This window comes from Molothrus aeneus, chromosome 13 (assembly GCF_037042795.1).
Source record: "Molothrus aeneus isolate 106 chromosome 13, BPBGC_Maene_1.0, whole genome shotgun sequence".
Lineage (NCBI taxonomy): Eukaryota > Metazoa > Chordata > Aves > Passeriformes > Icteridae > Molothrus > Molothrus aeneus.
This window is the reverse complement of record NC_089658.1, coordinates 17,097,547-17,114,085: the sequence shown is the minus strand read 5'-3', so window position 1 is coordinate 17,114,085 and position 16,539 is coordinate 17,097,547. Positions and strand designations below refer to the sequence as shown.

The window sequence follows — 16,539 nt, the reverse complement described above, 5'->3', positions numbered from 1 at the left end:
GAAATTCTTTAATATCACAGTTCACCATAAGCTGCCATTCCTTCTCAAGTTTCCTGGCTTGCTCCACGTATCCCACACAGTATCTGGAACTCCCACAAAAATGTAATCACTAAATCAGCATATGGGGAAAACAGGTGTAGGCTCCTCCAGCACCTGTCACAGCTCTGATGCCGCTCCTCTGACCAATAGCCGGACACGTAAATGGACTTGGCCATACAAGGGCCGGCTGCTCGGCCTCTCAAGGTCGGAGCCTGTTATCCCTCTCGCAGCCCTTCCTAACAAGTCAGCCTGCCAGTCTGCTACACTTTGATATCAGCAGGGAAAATGTTAACGCTGGGTAATCTGGATTACACTTAACCCCTGCAGCCCACGGCGCTCTGGAAATAGAACCCAAATGTCTTTAGGCGTGTTGGGCGTCAGCGCGCGGTGCCCTGCACACGATGACAGAGCTGCACGGAGGCTCTGCAAAGAAAGGGCTGCAAGACATGCACAGAGTGCAGCTCCTGTGACAAACACGCTGAGGCAACTGAAGTCTTGCAGCAAGGAGCTTCAGCAGAGCTCTTTTCGATAGTCTAAAGCAATCCAGTGAAAGCTTTTAAATGTAATGCTGCCAACTCATCCCCCCCTCAACGGTAAATTATCCTCCTGCGATTTAAACAAAAAGGAAGAGATTTAAATGTAAAAATGCCTCCTTCCTCTCGGTGACTGTGTGTCATTTTTGCTAACAATGGGGTTAACTCTGCTTTGACTCCTGAGGAAGGAAAATGCCTCAGTATCTCCTGTTTCAGGCTCTGGAAACCGTCACTCCAGATGGGGTTCCTGTCATTGTGGAGGGATTTAAGCCACAGTTCCCTGTCACAGATAATAAGGCTGGGTCCAACAGCCAGAGCTCTGCCTCCTTATCACCAAAACACCAAGTGCCACTTTGAGGACCTGACCATAAAAAGCCTGCGAACTTTTATCAGTGCCCAGTAACACAATAGTAAAACATTCCTGCTCGGTGGCCAGGGCTGCGCACGGAATGCCGCGAGCTGTTGGCATGGGCAGGCGCGGCCGAGGGGAGCCAGCTCCGCCACAGAGCCCGGCAGGGCCCCGCCACAGAGCCCGGCACGGCCCCGGCACGGTCCCACAGAGCCCGGCACGGGCCCCGCCAGAGAGCCCGGCACGGGCCCCGCCACAGAGCCCGGCACGGCCCCGGCACGGTCCCACAGAGCCCGGCACGGGCCCCGCCAGAGAGCCCGGCACGGGCCCCGCCACAGAGCCCGGCACGGCCCCGCCACAGAGCCCGGCACGGGCCCCGCCACAGAGCCCGGCACGGCCCCGCCACAGAGCCCGGCACGGGCCCCGCCACAGAGCCCGCCAGGGCCCCGGCACGGCCCCGCCACAGAGCCCGGCAGGGCCCCGCCACAGAGCCCGGCACGGCCCCGGCACGACCCCGCCACAGAGCCCGGCACGGCCCCGGCACGGTCCCACAGAGCCCGGCAGGGCCCCGGCAGAGCCCGGCACGGCCCCGCTGCGGGGAACGGCGGGGACCGGCCCCGGCCTCTGGGAACCGCTCCGCGGGGACCCGGCAAAGCCAAATGCACAAACAAGGGCTGACTCCGCCCTCGAGATTCTCCAGGGCTAAAATTTGTTGTTTCTCCAAATAATGTAAATAACTCGGCTCTCTGAGCAATTTCCAAGATGTTAACACAGAGATCAAAATGTTATTAACTTTGAGGCTGTTCAGAGGAAAAATTTGGTGAGACCAAATAATTTGTGTAACATGAAGAGAGTTTTATTTCTCTGCTCTGATACACAAGCTTGTTTAGAACAAAATCATAGTATTTGCAGTGGAGACCAATAGATATAAGGCATAATTTTTTATTACCACAGGAAGAGGGGAAAAGAACATTAAATTTCAGGTTTTGTTATTGGATGCTCACTGCAATTACCTTCTGGTGTGAAGTCTTGTTTTCCAGATCATGTAAGGGAATGTGTAGCCCTTTCAGTAAATCTGTGTTACTTTCCACTTCCTCTAAGACTTAGCCAAAATTACTGGAAATTGTTCCAACATGTTTGCCAACACACTGTATTGTGCCCCAGTAACTAAGATTGTGCAGCTTTGATGTCAGGCTGCACTAACTGATGAGAGAAAAATACTGGTTTCACTCAGAAAATAATGCTAAGTATTTACAATGATCCAATGCAGGTGTGAAATCTCTTTTTTAAAAGAATGAAGGAAACACAAAAATACATTTTTATGACACACAAAGTCACTACACAAGTGTTCCAGACAGCTTTGGTCATCTTGATATTGCAGAATGACCAGGAGCTGTAAACTGCTTCTGTTCCACTCTTAGTCTAGTATTGATTTATTTTGATTCGAATGGCAGAGCTTAGAAAACATTGTATGAGAATGGCTGGACCAGCTATGACGGGTTTAAATATTGCAGTCAAGCACATGGTACATGAGCCCCAATATTTTCCTGAACTTCCCCACACATATGTAAAGTAGTTTTTAATTGCACTTTGCAATTAAAATTAGCATTTTGCTAATTTAAGAAAAGAACCATGCCTTGGCAAGAAGCATCTAAGGAACAGAAGAAGGGCTTCTTGCAAAACAACAACAGAAAGGAATAACTGGCTTCTCTCTACGATTCAATATAAATTTTACTGAAACTGATAATACAAATAGCAAAGAGTATAAAAGCACAATAAAGTCATTTATTGTTCGATCCTTGAGGAAGCAGAGCTGATATTCAACCATATCATCTTCCAAAAAATCCAGCAGAGACACATGGAAGGCAGGAGCCTGAAGGTGTCTGAGCCCCCAGAGCAGGAGATAAAGCCACCACCTTCTCCAGGCTTGTTCCAGCCCAGCTCCCAGGGGCTCCAGACACTGCTCAGGGGCAGCTCTGGGGACCAGGAACTCGGAACCCATAAGCATGGATGGGGCCCTGCTTCCAGAGAGCAAGTGACAGCCCCCAGCTGGCCCCTCCCATCCAGACCCCAGGCTTTCCATCCCACTCCAAAAGGAAACGTTGCTGATGATTAAAGAGCACAATCAGTGGGTCTTGTGCTCCCATCAGTGAGTTTGGTTAAAAAGCCAAGACTTCTGATATTGTGATCTGGGCTCCTTACCAGCCCTGGCAGAACTGTAAAGAACTTGATTATGTTCATTGTCACGTCAGGAAATGATATTTTTCTGCCTTAAAGCAAGAATTTAGGATGACCTCATGTGTAAAAAGTGTTATGAAGTGTAAAAAAGTGTCAGGTCATTCAAAACACTCAGTGTTTGGTTTCTTGTAATATTACACAAAAAGGAAATGGTTGCTGCTGTCAAAGCTACCATGTATCATGTTAACAGCTCTATTTTTGCACTTACTATTGGAGCTGGCCAGAGAGAATTTTGTTGGTATTTCATCCCAAATCACTGGGAAAACCATGTCCAAAATTTGACTAAGACTGAAATGAAAAGTGATTTCCCTTGGAAAAGGCAAACCTTTCACTTAAATCCTATGGCTAGTTCTCCTTCTGCTCTTGCAATCAGAGCATGGAAAAGCTGCAAAGCAGCACAAATTTGGAGTAAATATGTTTTAAATATCATAACTTTTTAAAGTGTAAATATTCCTAAGGCCTGAAGTAATGGAAAAGCCCTACCAGTACTGCTAAGTATTAATGCTGCTCTGGTAGGCACCTCCACCATGGATATCAAAAGGATAAATGATGAAAGCTCCCTGATGCTCTGGAGATGCCATGCAATAGTGGAGAGTATTTTTGCCTCACTAAAATGAAAAAAAAAAAATTCTCCTCGTCCATTCCTTATTTAAGTTGGTTTTGCTGGTTTACACTCATCTGCAGCAGGAATAGGTGGGTGGCCAACGCGTGGGCAGAGGAGGCAGCAGGACCGGCCCAGCCCCGCTGGCAGCAGCAAACCTCAGCCACACCACCACTGACAGTCACATCCTACATGAAGAGCCACACCTTTTTTTTCTGTGAGAGTCACAGAAAGAAGGACAAATAAAGCAGTCACAGCACCAGATTCCCACCCAGTTTTTTTCTTAATACATGAAAGATCAGTGAGACAAAGCAGGGCATATTCTTTTACTGCAGCTCAGCTCCCTTCCCACAGCAGGCAAGGACCACTTGTATCACTACAGGCTTTGCATGCAGAGAAACATCCTGCTGAAAGCAGGACAATTGTTTTATTATTTGCTTCCTGATACATATTATTGCCAAGAAGCTGAGCCTAAAATCTGGCTGTTTTTCTCTTCTTTTATAACACAAAATATTCCACTTTCATCAGCCTGAACAATGGTAAGGTGTCTCATCCTTTAGATATCATTATGTCTCCCCTATTATGTATAAAACATATTCAAGTACCCGAGGACTATTCTTAGTCACCAAAAGCTATTTTTAGTTTTTAAACTTCCTGCGGGTCAGTTTGGCTACAGAAGCATCATCATTGCTGTTTCTTTTCTCTAAATTAACAACACAGCTCTGCAGAGTCAGACCTTGACCCTACACTGCCCTGTACACAAATTTACCACTGTCTAAAATCCAAACAGGAGTGAATCCCCACCAATATCAAACGAGAACAGCCAGAGAAAAACCAAATAATTCAACTCAGTAATGGTGTTTTGTCTATTTAAACTCATCAACATTATTTCTGTAGGCTGAAATTCTTTTTCCACAGATAGATGCAGTGTATTGTTTTATGTGATGTTTACAAACTCAGAATATTTTCCTCAGGCTGTATTAATATTCTCAACTTCAACCACTGAAGCATCTGCAAATTTCCTTATGGAGCTGTTTTCCTGTCCTTTGAGTTGGGAGGCTCCTTACATTTAGCCCTAATACTGCTTCTTTCAGTATCCCTGACACATTTTCAATTACATTTTGCCACGCTATCAGTTCAAATTTCACATTCTAATTATAGCCACAAACACATCCATCCCAAACCAGCTCAGGGAAGGAGTGGTGCCCAGCTTTCAAAACTTCCCTGAATCGCACAGGAGGCCAAATTAGATTATGACAGACATTTCCATGAGCTAAGCAACTTGGAGAGCTTAACTTCTTAAAGAACAAGACCTTCCCAATCTTTCTGGCAGGCTCCCCAACCATAATACTGCATGCTAAAGAAAATCTGAACTATTGACATACTCTCCTTTCAGCTTACTTAAATAATATTTTCCATACTTGTGCTCAATTAGTAGTGATATTTAAAAAGCAAATAATTGACATTATGCAAAAATATATGGACATGAAAAATTCTGAGTGCAGTACCCAAAGTTTGCTACAGATATTGTATTTCTTGGCCAAATATTATAGCTTGCTATGGAGAAAAAAAAGGAGGTTTAGGATTAATTACTTATTCCAGGGTTTTACAAATAAAAAACTTCGAAGCCTGCCTAAGATTATCCATACAAATACAAAGAAAAAGAAGAGCCCTTTTAGCCACGCTCTATGTTCAATTTTAGGCAAAGGTATTCAGCATTTACAAATGAAAAATGTTCATGATTTGAAATTTTATCAGTGTCCCTGCTATAAACCACTCTAAGAAAAGACACTGTCTTGTTTCAAATGTTGGACCACTTCCAGTATCTGGCAAATTTTAACATGTATCCCTGGCTTGCCAAACATGAAAGCTAGCTGTCAAATTCCTCCCAGATATGATAAAGATGGCACTCAGGATTCAAACTCTCATTTATATAAAATAACACATACAAAAGGTTTTTAGACTTGATATGGCATGAAGTTTAAATTCTAGCCTGAAGCATCTTTGCTGTGAAACATTATTTTAAGTAGATAACCACAAGCAATTACTAAAGAATTAGAACTTTCTGGGCTATAAAATCCACTCTTCACCCCCAGAATATTACCCAGCTCTGGTCTAGAAGCTATGGGAAAGGCAGCTTCATGCTTGTATTTGTGATTTTAGAGAAACACTATCTGTGAACTGTGGACTTTTTAAAGCAGTTGCTGACCTACAAACAAGCTGGATTGCTTGGTCCTAAATGAACTCCTTGAGACTTAAAATGATTAGTAATCCATTAGCACTGATAATGCTGCTTCCACAGTGACAGCTTAGTCAAGCTCTCAAAGTCCAATTTTTTGATGCATTTGTCTTTGTTTCACTTTCTATCCAACTCAGTAGATCATTAAATTTTATATCACTGAGCAGATTTGCATTTTACCTGTTTTACAGACAGAACCATCAACTAGATTTTCCCATTAAAGAGCACTAAGTGCCAGTTTAACTCGAACTTTTTCAATCTTCTTATTAAAAAAAAAAAGACAAAATAGACTGATATTCATCTTCAAGAAGCACAAATTACTCCTTAGCATATAAATTAAATACATTTTATAGTCCTTCCAGGAACTAAAAATTTGCCAACAAACAAAACTAATGGTAAAATGGAGCAAAACACAGCTCTATGTTAGAACATTCAAAGAGGTATTTCATGGTACATAAATGCTTGACTTCAGTCCTCACCCAAATAACAACACACAGAGCTACAAACTCAGCCTCCCAAGTGCAGATCTTCACGTACTTGCAATGGTTAAATTATAAATCAGCAGCAGCAGTAGCTGACTGAAGGCCTCCTTTCAGCAACAGTGCACTGCAGATAAGCCATATGGAACATGAAAAGTTTCCAAGTGCAGCAATCCATCTGCATAATATCCCTCATAATCTTTTAGAAGTTCTTTAGGAAAAATATTATCTCCTACTCAGAGTTTGCCAAGAAAAAAAATGGCTTAACTCTGATTAGAATTCATTTAATAAAAAGAATGGGGTTCTTTAGGTCTACCTGCCCATGTAGTATTGCAATTACAAATACTTTTTGTCCTGAATAGTTCTTTACAGTTTTAAAATTGGAAAGGATAACAGAACTGTTTCAGAGTCTTGGTACTCAAGATAATTTAGTGCTATCAAAACAGTAATTACAACATGAATGGCAACCATTCCCAAAGAAAATGTTTAGTAGATTCCAAGGATTTATGCTATTGTTAAAACAGTGTTCACATGTAAGATTATGGGCACTGGCTACATCTCCCAGAACAAGATCTAACACCTTTAATATTTGTATGGAACAACCACCTTGTTTCATCATAAAACACCTCAAAAATAACCCAGCTGAATAAGACAACTGAAAGCAGATATTTGAAAGCACCAGCTGAGATCAGTGAGTACAATAAGAACCAGAGAGCCTCCCCAAAAATAAGGAAATAGGGTACAAGCAATTACATCTCTGCTTTTACTGAACTCAAATAATGAGGGTGTGGGACTTCCAGATACAGCTCTAATAATGTCCCACTTCATGTATCAAATACAGAACTTCTCAGTTGTGTGTCAACACAATACATTTAACATGTTTTTTCCTGCATAGCCTCCATTTAGTGCAAATTACTCAAAAGCCAGAGCACCACTTTGAAGACTGTCCTGACTTAAATGTGAAAAGGGGTGGGAAATCAAAGGTGAGGTGGGACCTTAAGAGGTAAAAAGAAAAGGCTGTACAGGAATCAGGGACGGAGAAATTTGAGTAAGCTTTATCATGTAATTCATGTCAACATTAGATAAAACTGGCTCTGGAATGCTTGATTTTTTTTCTTTTTAAAAACTCATTGTAATCAGCAAGTACTGAATTTTAATTTATTTGCAGGAAAGAGCAGGGCTTTAAATGGTACCCATTTGTTACAGTTATAGAAGAGTTTACAGTGGGACAATGTGTAACAGCTTTGATCTAAAAAATCTTCACAACATTCCCAAAATATTTGGGAGTTTTTAATAAAAAATGTATTATTCACTTCCTGTTGAAATTACCTAGTATTTCCAGTAAAACATAAACTTTATATTAAAATTCACCCTACTGCCAATTTAACTAACTTGCCTAGCAGTGCATAGTCTACACTATGACTTACAGGGCTCCCATATGAAATATCAAATCACTGATATGACATAAAAAAACCTGGGCAAGTCACTAAATGAACTGGATGTATACTCGCCCACAAGTATTGCAAAGAAAGGCGTGTCACATGTTGTGTGTCACATGTCATATGTGACAGGCTGTCAGGGTACTTAGAAAATATTGGTGGTGGCAGTTCCTGTGGTACAGACCTCTATCTTCAGGTGCAGCTGGTCCCCAAACCACTCCAATCACAAGGGAAGTGTTTTGTCCAGGTGAGTGCTGAGCGTTACAGCCCCCATGGGCCACAGCACCTGCAGTAAAACCCTGGCAGGGAACAAGGCACAGACTCCCTGAGCCTTCTGCTGCACAAGCACCATCAGCTCGTGGCCCAAACATTAAGATTATTGAAAAGCAGCATATTAAAAACTGCAGACATGGTGAGGTCCAAAAGGCAGGGAGTAGTGAAGCACTGGAGATGACCCTCCCCTCCTTTGGGCAGCTCATGCTCAAACACGAACGTGAGGAACGGAGACGATCAGGAAGCTGCACTGCTGCTGTCCCTCCTGCAGGGTGGATAATCCCTGCCACAAGACACAACCAAACCCACGAGCCTGAAGTCAAAAGATGGGATTACATTAAGTCTCCACTGAAATCAAGCCTACCACATAAAGAACAGTCCTTCACCTTGCTGCAGTTGCAGGAGATGCTTTGTTCTGGGTCTATTCTTTCCACGCACAGCTTGTGTAAAGTCACTCTCTCTTGATCAACAGATGCCATGGTCCTCACTTTGAAATTGCAAAGTAAAAATACACTTTTCTGTCACTACAGAATTTCAAAAGCACCAAATTCTGCAGCAACACAAGGGCTGCAGAATACACGAGACCAGCACAGCTTGAAGAACTTGTTCATACAATAATTATGTCTTTGTGTGACTGCCTGCATGAACTCCAGCACTAACAAGCAATGAGCTGTTGCGGATTTTCTTGGAGTCAATTTTCAATCCTACTTGACACAATGTCTCCAGAACAGCTAAACCCAGAACTCAATCTCTGACAAGCCTTTCCCGAGCAGTGGGTGTGAGAACTTGGACCTTGTGTGTCTGCCCTATAAATTTCAAAACCAAAAATATTCTCCTAACACGGAGCAGAAACAGTTGGAAAAACACTGCTTGTGCAGCTGGGAAATAAAACCAGTTTTCAGACATAGGAGAATCCAATCCCTGCCCTTTGCAGGGCTGATTCTGCAGAGATTTTTGGTAGAGCACACAAAAGCTCTGTACCAGTATTTGACACGGATTTAGGAACCTGGCCCTCCCCAGCAGCACAGCCTCCAGAGAAGCATCCGATCCAATCTGAGATTGTAATGATGCACAGCCAAGTCAGCTGCCACTCATCACTCAGTGATCAGCTTTTTCTGGTAGTTTATTAAAAAATGAGAACATCACAGCGAATTTCAGTTCACAGCTCTAAAGTCATGTCACCGGTGTAACTGTGACAGGGCTGGCGTAGGACAGAGAGCACCCTGAACTGCAGCTACATAAAATCACTGCTGGCAATACAGCAGCCAAGTACAGTCATTATTAGCAAGACTTCAGAAATTTCTATAAAAAGATGCATTATAGACAAACTTCAGATATCTATATGCTTTAAGTAGTGACTAAATCTGGAATTCATCAAAATTCAGAATACCAGCAGAGCATGGTAAATTTAAAGCACCGGCAGTGTTTTAAAGAGGTAGAAGAAATAATGTATTCTTAACCGTAAAACACTAAATTTATTCACTGCTTTAGATACAAGGGAAGTACAGCTTTAGATTATTTGCAGGCAAACCAAAGCTGCTTCAAAAAAAAAAAAAAATCTAAGTCTATCCTACTTCTGAAAATTCTTTATATATCAGCAATGAAGGAATGCAAAACAACATTAACTCAGAACAAAAACTTTTTGCCAGTACTGTCAGCTTGCCCAAAGTGACCAATAATCTGATATTTTGAAATAAATAAATAAAGAGGTACGTTAATCATGTGTATGTCCAAAGCAATTTCAGCACAGCCAAAGAATTAAACTAACATTGTTGAGTAAAACAGTATTACCAAATGCAAGATATGGAAAAATCAATAACAGTAAACAGCTCAAAAAATACTGTGGGAATTAAGAGTTGAATTTAATCTCCCAAACAACATCAGGAGGGGCAGTTGTTCTGTTCAGCACAAAATGCACAGTTGTCTTCTGTCACAATACTGAAGATAAATATGTGCTACCTTGACTACAATTTACATTTTTCAAGGTAGTTGTTTTTTCCTAAACCATGAGTGGGAACTAAAATCCCTAGGTGGAACCTGTTTATAAGTCAGGTTTACAGCAAACACTTCTACTAGAAAAAAAGATGAGATTCAAACCACTCTACACAGACACATAAAAATTTACATGTGTATGTATATATATATATGTATGTATACACACATACATACATATAAAAGCTTTTGATGACTCATTCCAGACCACTTCAGTTTTCAAGCACTTTCCCTCTTTTTAAAGTAAGCTAGAAGGAAATTTTAGTCCTTAACCATACATAAATCCTCCTCAACCACCTCCTTAAAATGTCTCAAAGGTATTTGTGTGCCATCTCAAATTATTTGAAATGTTATATGCAGTATAATTACATTTACATAATCATTTAGCAAATCAAGCCCAATAATGCCTACATTTTCTCAGCATCATGGGCAGATTACCAAGTCTTTTCCTTCCTTCACTGAAATAATTTTTAAGCTTCTTCCTTCTTTTAAATGTGCACCACTTATTCCCACAGTGTTTGGAGACCAAATCAAATGGTTTGAACTACAAAAATACATAATACTACATGAATACATGTTCTTCTATCAGCCCAAAGCTTTCTTCTTTCTTTATTCCCCCCAGGTTTTGCTCACTTCTGGCAGTTCTCCATCTATCAAAAAGGCAGGAATGCAAAACAATGTTAACACATCACAGTGCCAGCCTCCCTCCACTCTCCAGTGTGTGTTTAACCATCAGCATTCCTGGTGCCACCTCACAATTCTGTAAAGCTGTGCTGACATTTCACAGAGATTTGGAGATTTTAGTCACATACATTCAGCATCAGTTTTCATTTTCTTGGTTGTGGGGCACTTTCTTCTTAAAAATAAATTTTAAAACTTACAGTGTAGCTTGTGTTATAAAACACTTCAAAGAAATAATTATTTTTTAAGAATTTGGCCCAGTTTCCACCATCTTACTTTTTAGCTTTGAATAACAAAATATGGAAGCCCAAATTGCTTTGCAAATCCTTATCTAGATCGGATACACCAGGTATCCACCAAGGAAGGAAACAAGATCAATTAACTGAAGGTCATTCTCATCTAATTTTGTATGTGTGCATCCAAGTATATATTTAGATACAATTCCCAGATCTTCATTTTCACATGAAGTCAACCCAAATTTAAAAAAAAGGAAGCAATGAACCAATTCAAGTGCTACCAAAACAAACTACTACGCACCAACAACAGTTCAAAATACACATTGGTTATTCCCAGCCTGGAAAAGAAGCAATGCTGGGAGGTGGAGAAAGCTGGATGAAAAACAAAACCAGAGAGCTTTTGGTTTATAAACACAGTGTTTCAACACCAACTTTTCTGTTTATGCTCCCCACACTGTTACACTTGTCTCTTGGCATATGCTCCATCTGGCTGGGGAGATGCATCTGCTTCTTCCTGCTGCAGGCTCTCCACGTGCAGCTGAGCTCTCCGTGCTCACTCGGAGCCAGGAGCCAACAATCCCATCTCTGATCCCAGAGATGTTCCTGACTGCACAACGTGCACTGCTCCTCTAACAGCTCCATTAACATTTGGTGAAAAGGCAGAGATGACATGTATTTTAATGCAAGAAAACAGCTGATTACAGCAGCAGATGAAACTGGCTTGGTGGCCCTGCTGAAAGCAGCAGCAGGGTCATTTACCTGCTTTGGCTGAACTATGACAAAACCACTCTCACACCAAACCATCACAAATGTTACTCCCCATTACAGTCACCTATCCCCACGGTAAGGTATTTAATACAAACACCCAAATCATTTGCTGGAATTTACACCAGAGCAGTCCTTCCACAAGAATGAGTATGATTGCAATAATTACGTGCCATAGTTTAAGAGAGATTTTTTTGTACTTTCTAGTTATAATTTTTATTACAGATCATTACCTATTTCAAGGACAGCTGTCAATATCTGGGGTATAACCTAAGCCTTATTCAGCACATTACTCTACACTGAAAACAGCACTAAGCTACAGAGCACAGGAGAGGCTCATTAACTGACACCCACCCGGAATTCTCCTGGGCACAGATGCCAACTGGGAAAGTAGGTCACATTTTACACAGGCTCCTAAAAATCAAACCACCTCAGTCTGATGAGGTGAGATGAGGAACAAGCAAAACCCACCATGGCCAAGTGTAGGTGAAATAAACCCTGGTTTACTGTATCAGTCAAGGAAAATGAAAACATGGAAAAAAGAGAAAAAGCTGAGCTAAACAGGCAGGAAGAGCCATCTTCAGCCCTTGACTCCCAGAAGTGAGGCTGGGAGAGAGGGAACAATTGTGCAACTGCTGCTTTCTGAAGCCTTATTGAGGGTCAGGAGGACCCAAAATGGAAGTGATATCTTATTGTAAATAACCTGCAATAATCTTAACATCCTGCCCTAAAGAAAATATACAGTGCCTGTTCATCTCCCTCTTTTCCTTTGGATTTAAAAACAATGAATGCTCAAGGTCTCAAATTGTCTTTTATACATGAAAACATTTTGTTGACCATATGGATACAGAATCCTGATAAAACCTGAAATTCTTCCCATTTTACTTTGCAGAAATACTTCTTTCTTCAGGAAAAATAATTACTTGTCAAGAATAATCTGTTACAGAAAAAAAGTCCGTGAACATTAAAGCATCAAATGCTTTAACACCTACAGCAAGTCCTTCAAATCACAGACAGCACTTCAGTGTAACAATCTGCAACTGTGCCATTATGGGTTTGTAAAACCAAATACATGATCCCAGTATTTCAAGAATTCAAAGCATATACTGAATAAAAATTTCACTCTTTTCAATACCTCTATATGGTACATCTATGCTGTGCAAGAGCACTACCTTACACTCCAGTAACCTCATGAAAGAACAGGTCATTCCCATCTACAATAACACGTTCAGCAAAAGACATAACTGCATGCATCAAAAAAAATTTCTAATATTCACTTAAGATGCCAGTGCTCTCCCTCCCACTATGTTTTCACAAACATTCCAGCAGCAACAGAAGACACCAAGCTCTGGGCATATGAAAGCAATTCCTATGCCAAAACTGAGCAGGAGACAACTACAAGGGGGAGATGTCTCATCGATTTCACTTAATCATTTACAGCATTGATATCTACCCAGTACTGGAAATGAGTAGCAGCAGATTTGTTTCCTCCCTTATCCAGCTTCTGAGCTGTGTGGAATTACCTTCTTCCAGCCCAGGAAAACTCACCTGCCTGTCATGCACATCAGGACCACAGTGGCTCCAGAATAGTTCCACGGTGAGCCAATGCCCCAATAAATGCCATTTGCCACATTCAGGGAGGTAAGTTAATTACTAAACATCTATACACTAGCTGCAACTCCATACAATGGAATTACTTTTTATAATTCAGTTTAGTATGAATTTGACAGATTTTAGGTGCTTTGCTGCAGTAATTTTCATTTGTTAAAACAGAATTTCAATGTCGTTACAAAAAAAGAGAAGCCATTTTACATTGTTCTTTCAGCATGTTTCCAAAATGCTGGTGATGTCACTAAACATCTATCACACTCCAAGCACCCATCAATCCAGAAAGAAAAAACCCAAAAATATTTCACAACCAGGCTAAAGAGCACACAGGGCTTATCTGAAGAGATAGGAGGCTGCATTCCTAAATTACACTGTATTTGAAAAATGGGAATAAAGTCCTGAATTCCACACTATCATGAAACATTAAATCCAGAGAGGAAAATTAGAAACAATCTGCAGATGAGTCCTTGCATGTTCCCCCAGAGCACATCTGCCCTGGGGTGCTAAATGCACTTTTATTGTACTGCTCAGGGGTCAAACACCTGACCCTGGTAAAAAACCCACCAACAAGAGGAACCCAAAAATGCAGCCTTGCACAGAATTACTCTGGAAGAGGTCCTCAGTCCTCGTGATGTGAAGAAGCACCATTACCATGAGTCACAACACAGAGGCCCTGCATGCAGAACAAAACCCAGCTGGACTTGCGTCCCTGGCTCCAACTCATGTCTGTCACCATCCAAAGCTCATTCTGCAGGAATTAGGTTTTCCCTTCCTCTCCAGTGGCTATCCCTTATTTATGCTAATCCAGGGACTAAGCCTTCAGCTCTTCATGGCTTGTATTATCCCTCTCTTGAGAACTCAGTGCTGAAGACAGAAGTTGGGGAGGGTTTTTTTCTGATCATAAAAGACAGTTGACAAATTAGCAGAGAATCTTCTCAGAAAGAAATATAAAGCATTTGTCTGTAACTCAGTTTTGTCAATCTGATTTTTTGCTTGCACACTCATGTACAAGATCAGCTAGTACCATCCCTGTACTCTGATCCCCCTGGCAATAGACTCTTCAGCTATTCAAGGCTAATCATTATTCTGAAATCATTCCTAAAAAGCAAGGCATTTGTTCAGAAGACAACTTTAGAATTTAAATTAAACCCTTAAGTCAGCCACCTGTTTTGGTCTATTTACAGGACTACTGGAGACATGCTCTGAAATGCAGTTACAGTACATCAAGGCTCCAATTGCCAAGAAAATCCTTGAATTCTACTGCACCTAATTTAGAAATTATGTACTGAAAAGAGTTTCTATTTAAAGCTCAAGCATTATAAAAGTAGATGAAACCAATACCTTGGAGTAAATATATTCATGTTATTCTATTACTGCAGAAACTGCAGTCGTTCTGCTGCTATTTTAATTGACAGTCACTGGACAACAAATTTAATTAAGTTCATTTATTCCACACATTGGCTTTTTTTTTTTTTGCTTTTTTTTTTTTGGCTGAACAAGGGGCAGCAGAGGTGATGGCTGATTTGATCCAAGTTCAAGATATGACTGGTAAAGTGGCTACTACCTCAGAGGAGAATAAGGGCCAACTATAATTGTCTGTTAGGCTGAGGGCACTCTTCTGACCTTTCTCTCCCACTTAGTTCATTTTTTCTCCCCATTAAAACCTTGAACATTTCTCCCCCTCCTTCCCCAGAAAAACAACCATTTTTCACACCTCTATTTCCATTGCCAAATGTGATTGAAATCAAACATGTTTCCCAGAAACTGGCAGGGGGTGGAGGGCAGATGGGAAAACAACATGGCTGTAAAGACAAGTTATTGCCTTAGAGAAACCAGACTAAAAGCAGTAGTTTACATTTTATAACACGGTATTAAATAACTTTAAAGCATTTGATTAAAATATCTTAAAATGCTCTATGTTGCTCTATGTTTTAATTATTAAGGAGATAAGAAGACTGATGTGTCTTCTCAAATTGTTACCTCAACAATATCTGAGTTGGTTCTGCTTTCATGGGGCTCGTTGTATTCTGTGTATTTTAGTAGAACTTTGTCCATGTCAGTGCTGGCATACTGAAAGAGTTTGTTAGAGCTGTTAAAAATGATGAGTGCTATTTCACAGTCACAGAGCACACTCAACTCATAGGCCTTCTTCATTAATCCAAACTTCCTCTTTGTAAAGGTGACCTAGAGAAGAAAGAATAATGATTGATTTATTTTTTTAAAACACATGACAAGGGTTTGAAAGAAAATAATAAAGAGAATAATAAAGGTATACACTGACTGAGCCTACACCATTTACTCCTCCTGTAATATGTAGCTTAACACAAGAACTGCCTATAACATCTGGTACCAATTTTAGGGCCCAATGTTCTCTATTCGACCAAGTTAAACAATTACAAAACAGCCCAGCTCTTCCACTGGTACATAACTACCAAGAAGAGTTAAATTTTAGTTAGAGTTTCAGTTAGAATAGGATAATTTAGCTTTACTTCCTCTGTTCAATAGACTGACTTTCCAGGTATCACAATATTTTCTTCTGTGGTACTCAACCTTAATTGTAACAAAATCAAAGAAAACAGAACACTCAATGGAAGTAACACTTACTATGCACTATGAGTTCTAATTATGTAAAGCTAAGAAATGTTGCTATTTTGTTGCTATTAAGTAATTTATAATTTGACTTGTTTTCTGCCACTTGGAAACATCAGGAAACAATTGTTCCCTCCAGTTAGAACTGCTGTGGGGAAACAAACCCATTACAGACCATCACACAGGAGCATCTGCCCATCAGGGAAAGAGGAAACAGTTATGGAACTTATCATCAGTTATGATAAAAAAAAAAGTCTAAAAAATCATTCCTGTCATAAGACAGCAGCTAAGGATATAAAAGTGTCAATGCATTTGACACCTCCCCATTGCAATTGCAAGCACGAGTCTCTGTCACAGGTGAGCCATCCACACGCCCCATGTCCCACAGACAACAGCCAGGGAGATTTTGCAAGAGAGGAATGAAGTAAGACACAAGAAACAATCAAACCTGTTTTCTGGGTGTCTGTAGTTTAATTAC

The 16,539-nt window shown here is 40.8% G+C and overlaps 1 protein-coding gene across 5 annotated transcripts in view; it reads right to left on the bottom strand.

The window, feature by feature from the left end:
• The window catches only part of MEF2A (myocyte enhancer factor 2A), an 80,236-nt gene that overhangs the window by 26,199 nt on the left and 37,498 nt on the right, over nt 1-16,539 (bottom strand). For all 5 annotated transcript variants that reach the window (XM_066559098.1, XM_066559094.1, XM_066559096.1 and 2 more), the window contains exon 3: nt 15,453-15,656. In XM_066559098.1, the coding sequence (XP_066415195.1) occupies nt 15,453-15,656 (204 nt within the window). The remainder of the gene's footprint in view (nt 1-15,452; nt 15,657-16,539) is intronic.